The 19,875-nt window shown below is 47.6% G+C and overlaps 1 protein-coding gene and 1 non-coding gene across 2 annotated transcripts; both read left to right on the top strand.

Moving 5' to 3' along the window:
• The first annotated feature begins 2,576 nt into the window (after positions 1–2,576).
• PPP1R8 (protein phosphatase 1 regulatory subunit 8) lies at positions 2,577–19,592 on the top strand. The gene is made up of 7 exons (XM_021554769.2): positions 2,577–2,695; positions 9,685–9,745; positions 14,874–15,027; positions 15,612–15,832; positions 16,684–16,828; positions 17,996–18,060; positions 19,124–19,592. Exons 1-7 carry the CDS (start codon positions 2,640–2,642, stop codon positions 19,475–19,477), a joined length of 1,056 nt encoding a protein of 351 aa, XP_021410444.1. The 5' UTR covers positions 2,577–2,639; the 3' UTR covers positions 19,478–19,592.
• LOC116184442 (small Cajal body-specific RNA 1) lies at positions 11,451–11,614 on the top strand. Its single transcript, XR_004149211.2, has one exon.
• Positions 19,593–19,875: the final 283 nt, after the last annotated feature.

Here is a 19,875-nt window from a genome sequence, read left to right as displayed (position 1 = left end):
AATCCTTATTCCATGTCTCGTCTATAATAAAGTAAACATGAAAGCTGGGAAGAGTGTTCTCCCAATTGCACAGTGGTTTGCACTATTGCGCCGTCATTCCATCCAATAATTATCAATAAACACTTTTAAAAGCCTCTGTCAGAGCTCATTTCTCTTGCAATTTACACATTGGCACAGGTGTGTTTGCAGAGTAGAGGACGTTACATCAGCACAGTAGTGTTTCCTGCAGCTTTAATTCTGTGGTCCCTGATTTTTCAGAATGAAACTCCCTGAAATAATGAAATTAATTTCCAAGGACATACACAAGACTTCTGTGCAGCGTCCTGTACAATAGGTGATCCCAGAAAAATGAATCTCATACCTCAGAGCAGCATTGGGTCAGCTCTATTTGCCTTTTGCTAGAACTTGAAGCCATTTGCAAGCCTGTATGATAAAATCTGACTTGAAAGCATGTGACCTTTGTGTTGTTCTGCTCCTTTTTTAAAGTTTTCCTTGGAAATGGTAGGAGCTATTGATTTGAAACCTATTGATTTGTGCATGCCTGCTGCCAGACAGAGTCCTTTGGGTGTCACACTGCCATAGAAGAACAAAAGCACTTAGCTTTAGTTTGTTTGTTAGGTCACCACACCTAAACAGGAGCATTATTTGTGTGCTCCATCCTTCTCCTAGCCTGTTTTAGTCCCCTGGAAATTGGAATTGAGGGTGCAGGGTGCTGAGCTCAGGGTTTTTGTAGCTGCTTGACTCCTTTCTCCCCTACACAGAGGAGGGAGCCGGCTGTGCCGCACCTCTCAGCGGTTCGCGGCGCTAGAACCGGTGATTTTAACGCTCTCGTCTCACGTTCCCGAGCCTGAAAATCCGTCTGGAGAACTGGAACATCCCGTGCTTGTTACTGCAGAGTCTGGCTCTCAGATGTGCGTTCGACCCCATTCGAGGCGTTCGGGGATCCCGGCCGGCCGTGAGAGCCGGGCAGCGAGCGCGGCTGTGCCCGCCCGGGGCGGCTGCGGGCCGGGGCCGGCCGGGACAGAGGCAGAAAGGCCGGTGTGCTCGTACGGGCCGTGCCCCGGGTTCTGCTCGGACAGAGGCGCTGTCCCCGCGGTACTCGGTACCGGCACTGTCCCCGCGTTCCAGCGTCGGTACCGGGGCTGTCCCCCCGTCCCGGGGTCGGTACTGGCTCTGTTCCCCTGTCCCGGGTCGGTACTGGCTCTGTTCCCCTGTCCCGGGTCGGTACCGGCTCTGTCCCGGGTCGGTACCGGCTCTGTCCCGGGTCGGCACCGGCTCTGTCCCCCTGTCCCGGGTCGGTACCGGCTCTGTTCCCTGTCCCGGGTCGGTACCGGCTCTGTCCCGGGTCGGTACCGGCTCTGTTCCCTGTCCCGGGTCGGTACCGGCTCTGTCCCGGGTCGGTACCGGCTCTGTTCCCCTGTCCCGGGGTCGGTACCGGCTCTGTTCCCCTGTCCCGGGTCGGTACCGGCTCTGTCCCGGGTCGGTACCGGCTCTGTTCCCCTGTCCCGGGTCGGTACCGGCTCTGTCCCGGGTCGGTACCGGCTCTGTTCCCCTGTCCCGGGTCGGTACCGGCTCTGTTCCCTTGTCCCGGGTCGGCACCGGCTCTGTTCCCTTGTCCCGGGTCGGTACCGGCTCTGTCCCCCTGTCCCGGGTCGGTACCGGCTCTGTCCCGGGTCGGTACCGGCCCTGTCCCGGGTCGGTACCGGCTCTGTCCCGGGTCGGTACCGGCTCTGTTCCCCTGTCCCGGGTCGGTACCGGCTCTGTCCCCCTGTCCCGGGTCGGTACCGGCTCTGTCCCGGGTCGGTACAGGCTCTGTCCCGGGTCGGTACCGGCTCTGTCCCAGGTCGGCACAGGCTCTGTCCCCCTGTCCCAGGTCGGTACCGGCTCTGTTCCCTGTCCCGGGTCGGTACCGGCTCTGTCCCGGGTCGGTACCGGCTCTGTCCCCCGGTCCCGGGTCGGTACCGGCTCTGTCCCGGGTCGGTACCGGCTCTGTCCCCCGGTCCCGGGTCGGTACCGGCTCTGTCCCAGGTCGGTACCGGCTCTGTCCCGGGTCGGTACCGGCTCTGTCCCAGGTCGGTACCGGCTCTGTTCCCTGTCCCGGGTCGGTACCGGCTCTGTCCCGGGTCGGTACCGGCTCTGTTCCCTGTCCCGGGTCGGTACCGGCTCTGTCCCGGGTCGGTACCGGCTCTGTTCCCTGTCCCGGGTCGGTACCGGCTCTGTCCCAGGTCGGTACCGGCTCTGTTCCCTGTCCCGGGTCGGTACCGGCTCTGTTCCCCTGTCCCGGGTCGGTACCGGCTCTGTTCCCTGTCCCGGGTCGGTACCGGCTCTGTCCCGGGTCGGTACCGGCTCTGTTCCCTGTCCCGGGTCGGTACCGGCTCTGTCCCGGGTCGGTACCGGCTCTGTCCCAGGTCGGTACCGGCTCTGTTCCCCGGTCCCGGGTCGGTACCGGCTCTGTCCCGGGTCGGTACCGGCTCTGTTCCCTGTCCCGGGTCGGTACCGGCCGGGCGGGGGCGGGGCCAGCCCTCGGGGGCGTGGCCCCGCCAGGCCCCGCCCAGCGCCGCGCGGGGCACGCCGGGATCGCCGCGCGCCGATCGCGCCTCCCATGGTGCCCCGCGCCGGCTGAATGGGGCAGAGCCAAGATGGCGGCGAGCGCGGCCCCGGCGGGCGGCGGGTCCCTGTTCGAGTGCCCGAGCTGGTGAGCGGCGGCGCCGAGGGGCGGAGGGGCGCGGGGCTGCGCTCCCGGTGCCGCAGAGTGCTGGCCGGGCCGGCGGGGTCAGGGCGCGGCCCTCGGTGCCGCCATCGACAGCGCCGCGGGGGTCCGGGCCCTCCCTGGGGTGCCGAGTTTTTTCCTCAGAGCTCAGGCAGAATCCGTGTTGTGGTAGGAACTAGATATCCTGTTCGGGAGATGTGTCCGGTACATCTGTCAGCTTGGAAGTAGGCTGGGGTTTTTGTTAGCTTGAGTTCAGCAGTCAGGGCTGAGTGGAGTGCTGGAGACATCGCGCCCATGCCTTGGGCTGGGTCAGGGGTGGGAGAGCCCTCGCTGGAAGGGATCTCTGAAAACGTCCTGCCGCACGCTCCTGCCAGAGCAGAGCTTGGCATCAGGGTGCCCTTGTTCGTTTGTTCTATGTTTTGGTCATTGCTGAAGAAATCTTGGCTCTCCTGCCTTCTTTGGGTGCCGCAGCACTGGGATGGGAACGGAGGCACTGGGATGGGTACGGGGGCATTGGGATGGGAACGGAGCTTTGGGATGGGTACGGGGGCATTGGGATGGTGTCACAGCACTGGGATGGGTGTCACAGCACTGGGATGGGTGTCACAGCACTGGGATGGGTACCACAGCACTGGGATGGGTGTCACAGCACTGGGATGGGTGTCACAGCACTGGGATGGGTGTCACAGCACTGGGATGGGTACCACGGCACTGGGATGGGTACCAGGGCACTGGGATGGGTGTCACAGCACTGGGATGGGTACCACAGCACTGGGATGGGTGTCACAGCACTGGGATGGGTGTCACAGCACTGGGATGGGTACCAGGGCACTGGGATGGGTGTCACAGCACTGGGATGGGTACCACAGCACTGGGATGGGTGTCACAGCACTGGGATGGGTACCACAGCACTGGGATGGGTGTCACAGCACTGGGATGGGTACCACAGCACTGGGATGGGTACCACAGCACTGGGATGGGTACCAGGGCACTGGGATGGGTGTCACAGCACTGGGATGGGTGCTGTGGTATTTTAAATCACACAAACACCCCATCCCACCCCACCTGAGAGCTGGAGTTGTGTGCTCCAGCCCTGCCTGGCCCTGCAGAGCCCAGGCTGGCCCTGCTCACCCAGCTGTGTTGCACCTCTCAGTGCTTTCTGACAGTGCTCAGTGCATGAGTGTGTTGGCATTTAAACCAGGTTTTTAAATACCTGCTTTAGCTGGTAAAGCCATTAAACTTCTCATGGAAGAGAATTCCTCATGTATTTTAGGGTCTTATTTGTGCTGAACATACACAATAATGATCATCTATATGAGACAGGATGGTGTTCCATAAGATGATGACACAATAAACCAGTTAAAGTCAAAGATTATTCTGGATATTCAACTTGAAATTTGAAGTATCATCCATTTTTTTTCCTCCTAGTGTTTTTATACAACAGTGATCACAATATACATTATATTCCATGTAAATTTGAATTATTTGTACTTTTGAAAGCTGTAGATGGAGGAGCTGAGAGAACACAGCTTATAAAATACTCAGTCTCAGTGTCTTGCATGCTATTGTAGAAGAATTCCTAAAGAAATCCCATCTGGAGGAGAGAACTGTAACACCTGTAATTGTGAGGGCCTCTTCAGATATCTGTTTTGTGTCTTACCTGCAGCAGGGCAGGGTCTGACAGAGAGAGTTTCCCTTTTTCCTGCCCTGGTTTGGTTCTGAAGCACAGTCTGTTTTGCTGGATGAGAAATGAGGTGGAATCTGGGAGATGATCCAAACCCAGTGGTCAGGGGGGCATGTTTGGGTGCCAGGTCCTGTTCTGTTCTCACATTTTTAAGATTTTTTTTGTAATTCACTTACTGCAACCTGAATCTCCTTTTACAATAATATTCCAAAATAGTTTTGGATACAGCAAAGTTCCTGTCTGGACTCTCTCCTGATACATTGTGAGGAAACTTTTTATTTTCTCTTGGACTCTGTTGTATCCTTACACATTGTAATGGTTTTAGGGACCCAGCTGGGCAATTTGTGTGTTTGTAGCTGTGAAGTAAAGGAGTGCCTGAGACAATTTGGTCTTGTCCAGTTGGCACATGCAGACATGGCAGCTAACACCACTGAAAGCTTTGTGTTTTTCCTTAATGTTGCTTTTGAAGCCCAAAAGCTGTTTGATAAGAGGAAAAATAAAAAAGTGAGCTAGCAGGAAGCCAGTCTGGAGAGCTTCCAGTCACAGTGCTTGTGTTCTGAACAGTGAACCCAAAATGGGAAGTGTTAGGTGATGTAGACTGGTGATAACCATGGCCTCATCCCTTGGTGGAAGTGGGGAGCTCTCCTACCAGCTGGATTTATTTATTTCTGTTTACTTTTCTGTTCTGCAAAATAAGTAGAGTATATTTGATGCTAAAGCTCTGGATGCCTTCTGCTGATATTTCTGAGCTGCAGCTTCCAGCTCATGGTTTTTAAGTATTTGCTCCTTTCAGAGCCAACCAAAGAGCACAGATATGATGTGGAATCAGTCTGGGTCTTTCCCAGGTAGGATTCTCCAGGCTGGAGGTGGTTCCAGGAGCAGGTTTGGATCAATACTGGTCTTATTGAAAGCTCTGGTTTAGGAGGATATAAAGGCACCCTGCAGGAAGCCTGGTCTTAAACAAGCACCAAAAAGTCTCCTGTGAAGCATTGTAGGGCTTCATTCCAAGAGCTTTGGGTGACCAAAAGTATGGAATTGCAGAGTCTTCACAGTCAGAAGCAGATTCTTCTGTAATAAATTATCTTCCATCTCCTCAACCTCTATCAAAATCAAAATCACAGTCTTTACCTAAATGTTTATTTTCCTGCTTCTAAGGAAAGCTGGCTGGGGCCTGTGAACACCAATCATATAAGAAATACATCTTAGATGTACATAATCAAAAAGAGTAGTCTTTTTCCTGGCCTTTAATTTGTTGTCCATGCTTTTGAGGTTTGCCTCTATCATTTTACCTCTTCTTCCATAACTTGCATAGTATCTGAGTACTCCATTTCCAGAAAAGACTTCTGCACTGAAACTCCTAGTTTTCATCCAATTTGTGGCTTTGATTTAGTCTTTTTGCTGTTAAAAGTTGCTTCTTCATAATCATACAATATTTATTATTTCTTTCCTCGTGTTTCCAGCAGCTAAACTTAAGGCAGATGAAAAACAGTGGTTGCCACCTGAATAATATTTGCTGATGCCAGAACATGTCTATGCATGTACTGTAGCTCCTCTGTACCTGTTAGCCAAGATTTGGGCTGTGCATTTACAGCTGGCATAAAGAGGGTGCCACTACTTCTTGTAGATTAAAATTCAGCCATTCCATGAGATCAGAAAATGTCTTTAGATAACAATTAGACATCTTAGTTTGATTAAGAATTTTGCAAGCTTTCTGAGCTGGCTTTATGTAGTAAAAGTGATTTCTCTGAGGTACAGGTTATCTGGTGTATAGTTTTGAAGTGACCATCAGATGTTTAGTGGATACTGCCTGCCTGTCCTTTAGTCCTAGTGTAACTTGTATTTGGAATTGTGACTCTTTCTTTACTCTCTTTGACACATTAGTAGTGGGGATGTCAGGTTTGTCCTGGAATGGACATACATTAGAAATAGTTTGTTTGAAAGCAGCAATTGTTTATCTTTAGCTTCTTTGGCCAAGAACTGGCTATTCCTGGTGATGCTTTCACACAGATTTCTGGAGAGAATGAGCTCCAGAATTCTGCAAATTCCACCCTGTCCTTGAAGTTGAACATGAAGGTGTATACATGAGTCACAGAGGCCAGGATTGGTAGGAAGTGCCTAAATTTAGGTTCTGAGTCCACGTTTTGAAACCCAAATAATTGACCGAATTTTAAACTAACACAATAGAACTATGGCTGTCCTGTCTATGTCCTTTATAGCAACAATTCCAAAATTCTTGTAGTGACTTACATCAGTCAGGCTGCTGAGTTTCAGCTGGATATAGATATTATAACCCTGCTGGCAGTCAGCATTGAATCTGCACTGTGGAAGAGATTCTAATTTGAAAAACTTCAGTTCTCTTACTTGGCACATTCCAAAGTGTTCATGGCCTTGTCCTTCTTTTCCAAAATGCTTTATCTTTGTTAAAGAGACATAGCCTGGCCTGTGGAGCATGAGGTGGAGAAAACAAGGAAACCCAATTTTCTGTTTCTAGTACAGAAGAAAGATTTTGTTGCTTGTAGGTATTTAAATATTTTAAAAACCTTTGCTGGAAGCTGGTTTTATTCAGTGGTATCCCTTGTGAGTATTTACTGCTGATCATTGTAAGCAGTTGATGCCTTCTGTGAGGCCAGCAAATCCATGTGTGCAGCTGCTGTGGGAAATCCCAAGCTGGGAATGCTCCTGCTCTCCTTGCCAATCAGCTCTGTTAATTCCCTGGAAGGTTTCACATCCCCCCCAGGAGTTTCAGGATTTGGGGGGCAGTCAGAGCATCCTTGGGTCTCAGTCAAACTCACTCAGCTAGTGACCACACAGTCAGTGCATTTGCAGGTGTTATTTTCGGGTCACTTGCAGGGTGCAGCCCTGGGGAGGCACTGGGGACTGTGATGCACCATCTGGAAGGTACAGAAAAAATTCCTTCTCATTTTCAATCACAAGCACTTGTGCTGGAGCCAAGGTGTGGTAGGAGAGCGTTGGCCTTGGGGCAGTGCTAAGGGCTCTTTGTGTTCTGTAGAGAGAACAATCTGCTGGCCTCAAGTAATTCTCCATCCTTCAGAACAGTGCAGGAAAATCAGTTTAGTGGATACTTTAGCACATAGTGGAATTAGTTTAGTGGAAAAGGACTTTTTTAACATTGGACATAAAATAGGGAAAAGCTGCTCTCCTGTAACAGCATAAGGCCAGCTTTCTAACAAACTTTCTTCTAGCAGATTTTTGCAAGAGATTTCCTTTCATATTTTACTCTTTGATCCATGAGGAGAGAGGTCTGATGGGGCAGAGCATGTGAAGGGTGACTGATACTTCCAAATCCAGGCACTACTTCTGATCTTTGGTGACTCTGGAGCTAATTGGTTTTGAATATAATACTGAAAAATCTTCCTACTTTTTTCCTTAAAAGGCTTTTCAGGTATCTAACTTGGGCAGCCTGAACTGTGACATTGGCTTAAAATGTTCCAAAGAACTTTTCTGTCAGAAATTACTTCTGTGAATTTGTTTTCATGGTACCATAATCAGTATTTACAACCTTCCTGTGTTCAGTGTTTTGCAGGAATAGGTAGATGGGGAAGTCCTGCCTAGAAAGGATTATTTACAGTCCAAAAGAAGCCAGAGAATAGGTAGATTTTTCTAGCACTTTAATTCATAGCTGAAGGCACTGCCTTGTAATACTGCTGGGCTTGGTTTATCTGTTGGAAATAAAGTTGAGGGTAGAGGCAGAGTAAAAATAAGATCAGGGTGAAACTAAAGGTGAAGGGGACAGTGATAAAGCAGAGCTGGTATATAGCAAAAGAAGACCATCAGACAGGATTCAGCTGTGCTGGAGCTCTTGGGGGCTCTCCTGTGACCTGACAGGTACAGGGAGGAAGTTGCTAAAATGTGTTAGGACAGGCTGACCATTGAGTATCACTGGAAGAGATCACTGGAAAGGAAAAGCAAGAGGCTAAACTGAGTAAGAAGTAGACTTGTAGTATGAATTTGTTGAAAGGTTGACCTATTTGGAAAGAGGAAAAAAAAGTTGGGGAAGTAGCTGTTGTTGGATCAGAGTAAGGCTGGTGTGTGAAAATTACCAAAAAGTTGGGTTGCAGAGTAACCAGAACTTGGCAATTTCACAGGAAGGGGGGAAAACAAGTTTTCCAGTGCTCAGGGGCAGAAAGAGGGAATGCTGAGAAGTGGAATGGAATCCATGAAAGGAGCCTGTGTTTCAGTGGAAGCTGAGCACTGAGATCTGCAGGGAGCACAGGAGGAGACAGTGCTCAGGTGTAGCCTGGCTGTAAGCTGCTCGAGCAGTACCCAGGAGGAGCTTCCCTGGCTGTGCTGAGGAACTTCAGCTCATCACACAGACTGTGTCCCACCTTTGGGAGCATTTCTGCTTGGTGCTCTGTCCCCCACATCACCATAACCCCATTTCACTGGTGAAGTCACCACTTCAGCAAATCGTGCTGGAGTTTAGCATCTTCTGCTTTTGCTGCTGTTGTTTTTTCATCCCAAACAGTAGGAGTCAGTATTAATCATATACTTGTTAGGGTGGTAAATCCACAGTCTTTGAGAAGGGCCTGAAAAGAAAACTTGTGAAAGTCCCAAGTGGTCAGTTGAGAAGGGGCCAGAGTAATCTGGGCAGGATAGTGTAATGGCTTGGAAACAAGAAAGGAAAATGCCTGGGAAAGAGATGAAGTAGAAATAACAGGAGACTGTGTTCTTTCATGAAATTATTGAGGGGAGCTGACCTTGCAACACAGAAGAAACCAATAAATGTAAGGCACACCCCAGAAATGTGAACATCTGTATTTAACCCCTTCAAACAACTTCACCTACCAGACCTTTCTTTCTTCTGCAGCCACCCTGACAACTGCCCATTGTCACTCTTCCCTGGGCTGGCTCCATGCACTGAGCAGAATGGGAACATGATCTCTGCCGAGTTCCTCAGCAGGGCAGCCAAGAACTAGGTCACTGCTGCTGCCTGGAAAGCTGGTCCAGCCTTAGAGACAAGCAGCAGAGATGTTACTGTGAGGAAGTACTAGAGATGCAGATTCTGAGATATCTGAGCAGAAAAAGATCCTTTGTGCCCAGAGCTGAGGGATCCTGTGTGGTGCAGGTGGCACAGCAGGGTCCTGGCTTTGAGCACTGTAGGTGCCCAAGATGTTCCTGCTACCCTGTGAGAAAATGATGGGATTTTCATATTTTTCCCAAAATACTTCTGCTTGCATTGGTGTAGGTTTGGTCTATAGCTCAAGCAGCTCTAATACTAATAAAATTTCTATTAAGTATTTTGATACTATATTTTTCCTTTATTTTCTAGGGCAGGGAAACCACCACCTGGCTTACATCTGGATGTAGTCAAAGGAGACAAACTCATTGAGGTATGGAATTAGTGCACCAGTAACAGAACATTGCCCATCATTTTCCACACTTATTCATTAGTATTTCCTTTCCCTCATGTATTCATTACCTTCAAATCAGTTTTGTTTCCTCTGAAACAATGAATGAAGTGACTTTTCTTTTGTCTGTGCAAAGCAGCCTTGTGCCATGCAGGGCTTCCATCAGTTAAAGCTCTTCCCTTTGTACTGTTTGTTTGAGAAACCTGTCTAGTCAGTTAATTTTTTTATTTTGCATTACAGTCAGATTAACCAGGCATCCTGTATTTTGCAAGAGTGCTGCTCTGTCCTACAGGGTGAAATACACTTTGATTTAATTTTTCCTCCCACATTCAGGATATGTGAGCAGTGTTGTAATCAGCACAGATACAGCAAGTTATTTTTATTACAGCACCACCTCATTCTCTATTTCATATTTTAACTTACATCACACTGAAAGTAATAAATAAAGTCTCTTTACCATTCTTTCCAGAAAGAACCAGAACCAATGAATGTATTTCTGCTGTGGAGAGACTCCTAAATTGAAGCTGACTAAAACAGAAATATTTCTGGGTGTAGTGGTTTGACACTGGCCAAGTACCAGGCACCAACAAGTCATTCACTTATCCTTTCCTGCTACAGTTGGGCAAGGGAGAGGGAAAAAAGTTAATGAAGGGCTCATGAGTTGAAATAAGGATTGGGAGAAAAAACCACTCTAAGGGCAAAACAGGTTCAAATTTAAAGGTATAAGGTAAATATATTCTTAAAAGAGTCAGAGGAGGCTAACAAGAAGTAAAATAAGCTTTTTTTCCGCCAGCCCCTCCCTCTTTCCCTCCAACAGTGCAGGGAGATTTGGTGGGGGTGTGAGGGTTTTGGTCAGTTCATCACTTGACATCTTCTGTTTGCTCAGGGAGAGGAGTCATTTTTCTGCTGTGCTATTGGGTCCGTCCCATGGGCAAGCAGTCTTCCCCAAACTGCCGTGGCATGGGTCACTCATCCATGGGGTGCAGTCTTTTAAGGCTGGGCTGCTCTAGTTTGAAAGCAAAAGGCCCTCTCTATCCATTGGGGTCTCCACTGGATCAGAGCTTTCTCTGGCATCCACCTGCTCCAGTGTGAGCCCTTTTCCCACGGGCTGTGGGGGGATCTCTACATCCCCCATGGATCCCCACGGGCTGTGGGGGGATCTCTGCATCCCTTGGGCATCCCCCATGGATCCTCACAGACTGTGGGAGGATTTCTGCATCCCCTGTGGATCCCCACGGGCTGTGGGAGGATCTCTACATCCCCCATGGATCCTCACAGGCCGTGGGAGGATTTCTGCATCCCCCAGGAATTCATGGATTACAGGGACACGGCTGTTTCACCATAGTCCTCCCCACAGCCTGCAGAGGAATCTCAGCTCTGGCACCTGGAGCACCTCCTCCCCCTCCTGCTCCACTGACCTTGGTGGCACCATATTGTTTTCCTTCATGTGTTTTCCTCAGCTCCTCTTCTCTGTCTAGAAGAAAGAAACACTGCTTTTAGGTACCACTGCCAACAAATCCCACTAATTTAAAGATTCTTGCCAGATCCCATAGCACCGAGGCAAGCAGCACTTGGATGTGATCCTTGTTTCCCTGTCCAATACAGGTGGCAGAGAGGTTTTCAGTTTTGTCTTTTCTGGTAGCCAGCAGTGACCAAGGAAGAGCATTGTAAAATCCTGTGAGGTATTGAGCACTTGATACTAACCGAGCCATCGGTGTCCCAGCCTCGTGCAGAGGCCTGAGGTCACCCTGTGATCGCTGGGTCTGCAAAGTGCAACAGCAAAACAAGCCATGCAGTGTTTAAGCTCAGTGTGTGAAGGAAGACACTGGGTTATAGCTCAGAGGCACAGAACATTTTGGAAACAGTGTTGAATTGAAGGCAATAAAGCTGTCTTCTCTGTTGATGATCTGTTGCAGTAGCTGCCATGAATTTGTGTCTTTGCAAAATCTCTAGGAAGTGCTGCCCAGTCAGGGCAGTACTGTTTGCGTGTAACAGGTGCAAATGAAAACTTACAGGATGCTTTTGGTTTCAGCTGTGGGCAAGAAGGAGAAATGGTTTGATGAGTTTTTATGGTAACTGAAATTGTGAGGTAACTGCTTGCAGAGCTGATCAGTGTTTGTGCAGGAATTAGCTTCCACTTGATACCAGAGCTGTGTTTATATAAGACTTACTTTCAAATTTGCAATAAAAGGAAAAGTTAATACTCCTCTGTTTTTTTACACTGTGGAATCATAGAATTCACTAGTGCAAAGGTGTTGAGCATGGGAAGAGTCAGAGTGCTAAACCAAATGAGTAAGGAACTGCAGAATATGGGATATAAATCTAATGCTGGGAAATTAAATCCCCAGAAAACCTAACCAGGGCTCCCCAAAAGATGTGATGTAACGAACAGTTATGTTGTTCTTGGATCAATATCTGGATGAAACAACTCTAATCTTAAGGGAAAATATCAGTAAGACTCATGAAATTATGGTCAAGAAATGCAAGGTAAAGCCTCACAAAGGCATTCAGGGAGGAAGTGGAGCGGTCTGTTTACAGGTGGAATTAAAAAATTAAATAAAATTCAACCAGGAGGAGACTACATAGTAGTTCAAGCTCTTCATCTGTGGCTTATACTTTGGTTAATTTGGAGGTCTTGTGAAAACCAGCATTTGTGAAGACACAGAAAGTGATGATAAAGTGGCCATGTGAGAGCAGAACCCAATAAACTCAATATAGTGATTTCTCATGGTTTTAATCTGAATATTCTGAGGCTTTGAGATGCATTGCTCTGCACCAGACAAACCAATTCAGGGGAGACACCTGCATGTTTTACATCTCTCAGCTGGAGGAAAATCACTTGCATTTTGCATTTGCACTTCATCTGTCAATAGACCACGTATTTACACATGAATTGCCAATTGAGCTGTCATTGTTGCCTTAATAAATGAGATGTAGACTCACAGAGATTTTCTGGGGGGTTGAAATCTAAGTATTGGCACTCTTTGGGATTTTCTGCCAGCCTGTGTATCACTAAGGGGATTGATGGAGTTATCATTCTGTCTAGCTGTTTGTTTCTACAGAATTGCTAGAAATTTAATAATCTTGTAGTGCTGGTTGAAACTGGCCAGAGGTTTAGAAGTTACTTGGTTTAGTAGGGGGTGTTAGAGCTGATAAATATGCACACCTTGATCACCTAAATGCTCTTTTTTATAAGATGGCAGGCCAAAATATGTTAGTTAGTAGATTTCACAAAGCAGTTACTGTCATGAATTGATGCTTTAATTGTATACCTTGGGTTGGGGGGAATAAGACATTTAACAGAGTATTATCTAAGGGACCAATCAATCATAAAAATGTCATGATGCATACAAGTGTGGAGTCAGGTTGTTCAATTAATTCTTTTAAACATGCATAAATAAATGCTTATTACTGAATAGCAGATGATGAGAACTTGCAGCATGGGGGCTGACAGATAATTCAGTAGAACGCTGGAAAATCCAACCTGGAAAATACACAGCATGTGTATAGGGGAAAAAATCAGAAAAAAACCAGTGGGGAAGTGACTTGTGACTGTAGCAGTGGTAAAACCATAGCTGGTAGGTAGGTGAATAGATGTGATTGACAAGGTGATCTGCAGTAGAAGCTGAGGTCCATGGTGGGATTTTTGTCCTCACAGATAAGACAAAGGAGTATAAATACTGTTCTTATTCCAGTCTGTCTCCTTGTTTTCTGTATGACTTGGTGGTGCCCCAGGGCGAGTGACTGTGTGGGTGCTCCTTGTGTCATCTGGCAGCTCAGGAACCCCCAGCCCAGCCCCCTGGGCTGGCCACACACTGGCTGCTTGGAGCTGAGCTGTGCCTGGTGTGTGCCTGGCCAGGGGAGGAGCAGACACCTGCCTGACTGGAATGCTGCTGCCAGAGAGGAGATCCTGGGATCACCCACCCCGTGCCTGGAATCTGCTGCTTCCGTGGAGCTGCTGGGACGTGCAAAGGCAGACTGATCCAGCCCCCAAACAGGGGAAGATGAACACAGGGAAAAAAAGGCTTTGCAAGCCAAAACCTTTGCTCAGACATGTGGCAGTGGGATCAAGGAGGGGATTGAATAGCTGGGAATGCAGGGAGGCAGGGGGAGAAATCCAGGTGCTCAAGCAGGCAGGATGTTAGTTCATCTCAGACCACCTCTTGAAAACAGTGTTCTTCTGAACCAAGATGTGGAAGATGTATCAGCATTCCCTGGATGATGCTATTGAAACATGTTTGGGCTTTGGAAAATGTTTCAGAAAGCAGGAGAAGCCTGTTAACAGATATGTAACATGCAGCCAGCCTTTGCCTTGTGCAGCTGGAACAGGAAAGTACAGATTAGATGAAGTTCTTGGGATGCAGTGAGAAGGTTCTGCACATGCTTCTCAGTATTGCAGCATTCAGGTGCAAGTGTTCATTTAACAGCACAGTTTGGTCACTTGAGTACTGTAGGACTTTGTCAACATCTCCCTCCCTTTATAAAGCTGTTTATGTAACTGATATTAAGAGTTGTAAGGTATTTTTAAAAAAAGATATTAGAACTAGGATCAATAAAGAAGAAATACCTGAAATTAATGGTTTACTTGAATAGACTAATACGGATTCAGATCACAGCACGCACTCAGTATAGTTTTGTCCTTTTATACCAGAGGTCTGAACTCTCCTGTAGGTCCATTTCTGTTCAGAAGTATAATTTTGATGTCCTGTGTCAGACTGGAGATCACCAAGCACCAGTTCCTGTCTTAGACAAAGCCTGAAGTCATCCATGGAGGAATGTGTTAAAATCTCTGGGAGCAGATGTCAGAGAAAATCTCCTGTATGAGGTAGTCTAATGTTTTGAAGAGTGACTGTCCTTCCCAGAATGTCCAGTGTTGGCTGGTAAAGAAGGGAATAACTGGTACTCTCCCATATTCAGCTGTTCTGATTTTATAAAGTGCAGACTTGAGTTTATGTATTTAACAGTGCCAGACTAAACTGAAATATTGATGAGCTGTTGATGGTTTGTCTTGAATTTGCTCTATTTATACATTTGTTCTTGAATTTTTTTCAGGAAGATCCAAAATATTCTAGGAGTCTAATATTCTTCTCTGTTTGATATTCTGCCTCAGAAACTCATCATTGATGAGAAGAAATACTATCTCTTTGGGAGAAACCCTGATCTGTGTGATTTTACCATTGACCACCAGTCTTGCTCTCGGGTCCATGCTGCCTTGGTCTATCACAAACATCTCAAGAGGGTTTTCCTCATAGATCTGAACAGCAGTAAGTAGTGTGGCATTTAACCAGACAGAAGAGCTATACTTGAGTGCTTAAACATTCTGAATATGAGACACTTTTTCCTTTTCCATTGTTGTCTGCACTGTGGGCAAATGGATATAATTTGAATTTGCATTGTAGGGAAGGACAAGGGTTAAGGCAAAGGAGTGTTTGCTCCAGTCAGCCTACAGTTGCCTCCCTGGGTGTTTCAAACATTTCTAACTTGTAAAAGGCCAAAGGAGAGGAGGAAAGTGACTTGACCTTCCCATCATAATTTTAGAATCCTTGTCTTCTGAGGGTGATTTCCCAAGCTCTAAAACCTGTCAGATGTTTTATTGCACTGTCCAGACAGTACATTGGAATACAGAAAGTAAAAGGTGTTTGTAGTTTATTTCCAGTGATTTTTTGAGGATTTCTGGTGTGTGTTATCTCAGTTTGTGAGATGGTAGGTCTATATAGCTGATGCTTTCAGCAGTACCTCAGTGCCTTGTACCTTGGAACAATTGTTACAGTTTCTGAGATTCTCAAACTTGAACTGCAATACCATGATCCCAAGCTCAGCAGACTATTCTGCATTTTGATGTCCTCAGCACATGGCACGTTCTTGGGCCACATCCGTTTGGAAGCTCACAAACCCCAGCAGATCCCCATCGACTCCACGGTTTCCTTCGGAGCCTCCACCCGCGCGTACACTCTGCGGGAGAAGCCGCAGACGCTGCCCTCCGCAGTGAAAGGGGACGAGAAGATGGGTGGTGAGGATGAGGAGCTGAAGGGCTTGCTGGGGCTGCCAGAGGAGGAGACAGAACTGGATGTGAGTATGATGGCACACTGCCTTGATGGCATTTCCAGCAAGGACAGCATTCCATGCTCGTTTGCTTAGTCATGGAATCATTTAGTGCGGGGATGCTGGACTCCAGGAGGGTTTGGTTGGATGGAGACCAGAGATCTCTGAAGGCTGCTCTTAGAATATCTGGTTTGTTAGAGAGGGTGGAAGGCCCTGCTTGGAGTCATCAGACGTGACCCGTGGCAGACCCTAGGGAGTGGGGACAGGGAGAGGCAAGGGGCAGAGGGAGATAAGAGAGGATCCCAAGAGGATGTTCCAGGAGAGGGGCAGTTCCAAGAGGGTGGAGGTTCCAAGAGAGCGTCTGGCTCCTCAGGGACTCCTTGTCAGGGGCTTCAAGGTGAGCTGGAACAAGACTTGGGCCAATGGGGTCACAGACTCCTGATGCTTCAGGGGAGGGTTACAGGTGTGGGATGACCCAAACATTTTGGGGAGTGAGATAGAACATTCCATTTGACCTTTGGATCTATCTGTAGGTAAGGGCATTGTTCAACCAGAAGCGGGGATTGTCTTCATCCTGGCTGTACTCTTGTTTTCTACTTGTTCAGTAACTAAGGTTTGGTATCTCAAAACTTGTTACCATCTCAATCTCTATATTTTCTAAATCTTTTGCCAGGCAATCATATTTATAAGGCTTTCTTGTTTCATCTTCCCCAACAATTTAGGTTGGAAAAGACCTTTAAGATCATCAGTCCATAAATCTAACGGGGAGGTTGAAACTAAACAATGTCCTGCGCTCTTCTGATGTGCACAGTCATGTGATTACATCAGACTTAATACATTAGTTGCTTAAACTCTTTCATTTCTAAATTTGCTGTTAGAATCTGACAGAGTTTAATACAGCCCACAACAAAAGGATCTCCACGCTGACCATTGAGGAAGGAAACTTGGACATCCAGAGGCCAAAGCGAAAACGGAAGAACTCCAGAGTGACGTTCAGTGATGACGATGAGATCATCAACCCGGGTAAGGAGTTTGCTTTAATCCTCAGCTGATGCCCTTCAGGACTCCTTCCAGCATGCTCATAGGAATTCCTCATGGGTGCATATGGATAAGGAGAAGATAAATTTGGCAGCCAATATTTGGGATCTGCTATTTCACAGAAGCTGCTACCACATTTCACTGAAGTCCGGGACCTCTTTCTGTTTCTTCTGTTCTACCTGAAAAGTAACTGCAAGCTCCGAGCAGGATGGGGATATCAAACTCAGCTTCATTGTTCAGTACTCTGTCATACTGGAGAAATGTCAGGGGTCCAAATAGAGGAAGGTGGTTCACATCTGTTGCCCTCTTTAGAATCTCAGTGGGAACAGAACTTGTTTGCTTTTCACCTGTCCTTTAACATTTTCTTTTCCTGTTGCCTCTGGGATGTCTTGAGCTTAGAGGGTTTTTGCTACTTTTCTGCACATCTAAACCAAGGCATTTCTAATCCTCATTCAAACCGATGCATTTGAAGATGTATCCAATTCCAAATTAATCTTTTTTTCTCCCTTAGCTGTTCTGTATTAAGGGCATTCTTATCAACCATACTTTATTTGGATAATATTCCTGTTAATAAGAGCAGCTAATTAGTAGGCAGGTATTTTGAAATACAGTGTGGAGGTGGTTCCTTTGGCACCCAGAGCAACCATTTCAGTTTATAATGTGATGCAGTTCAGTGCTCAGAACATCCTAATGCAAACACCAATCATTCTCATCCCAAAAAAAAGATAATTTTTCCAGACTTTCAGAGACTGCTTCTGACTCCTGCTTCAAGGCCCCCCAAGGACTTTAGGGACCAGCTGCTGTGCCTGTAGCACATGCAGAGCCTTGTCAGCAGCAGATTTCAGCCCAAACGCCGGCTTGTCTGATCCCAAACCACTCATCCAGCTGCTCCCCTTCTCCATTGGAGAGAAAGCCAGGGTGCCTGATGAGCCACCTGGAGACAAAGCCACTGGATGTTCCTCCTTTTATTTGCTCACACTTCTGCTTACTGGGAGGTGCTGGAGTGCTGGCTTTGGGAGGAGGAGGTCTGTTCCACCTTTTCATACAGATTCCTTTACCCCACAGAGGTTGTTTTTCCCATGTGCTCACTGATGGCATCACTGGTGGCATCCCTGGTGGTGCTCTCTGATCCATCACTTTCTTGCTTTGCAGAGGACGTGGACCCGTCTGTGGGGCGGTTCCGGAACATGGTACAGACAGCAGTGGTCCCTGTTAAGGTACGGTGTGACTCCTGACTTTCTCATTAGCACATTACATTGATGAACTCACTTCATGATTTATGAATTGCACCTTAGAGTGCTCCCACATGGGAGGTGTTTCACTGTGAAGCAGAAGTCATGTTTGTGTTTCACAGTTGTCTTTTTTAGCAAATTTGACCGTTTCCCTTTGAACCCAGCTTTAGCTTTTTTCTTTAATAACACATGGGATCAATGGTGATTTTTTTTTCCTCCCAAAAAGAAACACTTTCTAGAAATTTAGTGCATTAGTTCCAAGTGTCAGGTAAAACTGTGGGAAATGTGGAAAATAGAAGGGAAAAATGAGAGTTTGTTTGACATTTCATAAGTTTGTGTACTAGAATAAGCAGGTTTGGGCTTTGCTCCAAGATGAGTGTTCTGCCAGTGTTCTATTTAATTGGAATATGTAAGGAAAAAGAAAGATCTGCACAACTTCAGTGCAGCTAAGCCACTGTGTAACAGCAATTTCACTTGTTGGTGGTATAGACTAAATAACATCATGTGGAAAAGGATTATATTCCACAAACCCAGACTGCAGGAGAAGATTCCAGTGATCAGGAGCAAAATTACCCAAGTGGTCTAGAAGTTGCAGTTTCTTTCTGTGGGGGAGGGAAGGTTTGTGTTATAATGCTCTCAGGCACAGGGTGGGACTTGGAGTGTTGGGTGCAGGGCCAGGAGTTGGACTTAGTGGGCTGGTGGGTCTGTTCCAACCCAGGACATTCTGTGACCTGCTCGGTCCTTGTTCAGGATGGGGAGTGGCAGGAGTGTAAAGGAGGTGAAGAGGTGCTCAGACTTCATCTAAGTTACATCTGAGTGTCAGCTTTTGTCTCCCTTCCTGCACTGTGCACCTCTAAGAGTTATTGTTGTGGTTTTCAGGGGAACTAGAACTTTCAGGGGAACTTTGTAGGACAAAGACTGGGACTGGTCTGTTGGCACTTTGTGGCAGATTTAGGTGCCTCTGGGGGGAGGTGGTCTTGGCACCCAGTTTAAACATGCTGATGGTTTCATGCATTGTGACTGATTCTTGAACTCCTCCTGCCTGCAGAAGAAGCGCCTGGAGAACGCGGGCTCGCTGCCCACGGACGAGTCGGCGTCGCGGCGCATGCAGAGCTTCCCCTACAGCGGAGGATTGTACGGGGGGCTGCCCCCCACCCACAACGAGGCGGGCTCGCAGTCCCACAGCGTCCACGGCACCGCGCTCATCGGGGGGCTGCCCATGCCCTACCCCAACCTCGCCCCCGATGTGGACTTGACTCCAGTTGTGCCCTCCACAGTGAACATGAACCCCGCTCCAAACCCCGCTGTCTTCAACCCTGAAGCTGTGAATGAACCCAAGAAGAAGAAATATGCCAAGGAGGCCTGGCCGGGCAAGAAGCCGACCCCGTCCCTGCTGATCTGAGCTGGGCTAGGGAGGGTAGGAGTTACCAACTCCAGAAACTTTTCATGTGCGGTATCGTCTTTTTAAAATTTCAGTGTCCTAACAGATGTAATACCAAGATTGGAGGAGTGAAATATCCTTTAAAGATCTGTCTTCAAATGTTTTTATATGTCTGTTATAAAAAAAAAAAATACAGCTCCTGTCTCCTTTTGAACCAAAACCCCTACAGCCTTTTCTTAGCCACCACTGTCCCAGAGGTCTCTGTGCGGAGTTTGGATCCACGAGTCAAAGGGGCAGTCACACAATTTCATTGTCACTTACGGCATGACCCTGCAGGTCCGTGTATTTCAGTGCTGAGCTCACTGTGGTGACACTGTTCCTGCTGGACATTCTCACTGCAGGGCAGCTGTGTCAAGAGG

This window comes from Lonchura striata, chromosome 26 (assembly GCF_046129695.1).
Source record: "Lonchura striata isolate bLonStr1 chromosome 26, bLonStr1.mat, whole genome shotgun sequence".
In the NCBI taxonomy this organism is placed as follows: domain Eukaryota; kingdom Metazoa; phylum Chordata; class Aves; order Passeriformes; family Estrildidae; genus Lonchura; species Lonchura striata.
Note: the sequence above shows the minus strand (reverse complement) of the source record. Positions and strands in the feature narration are given on the sequence as shown.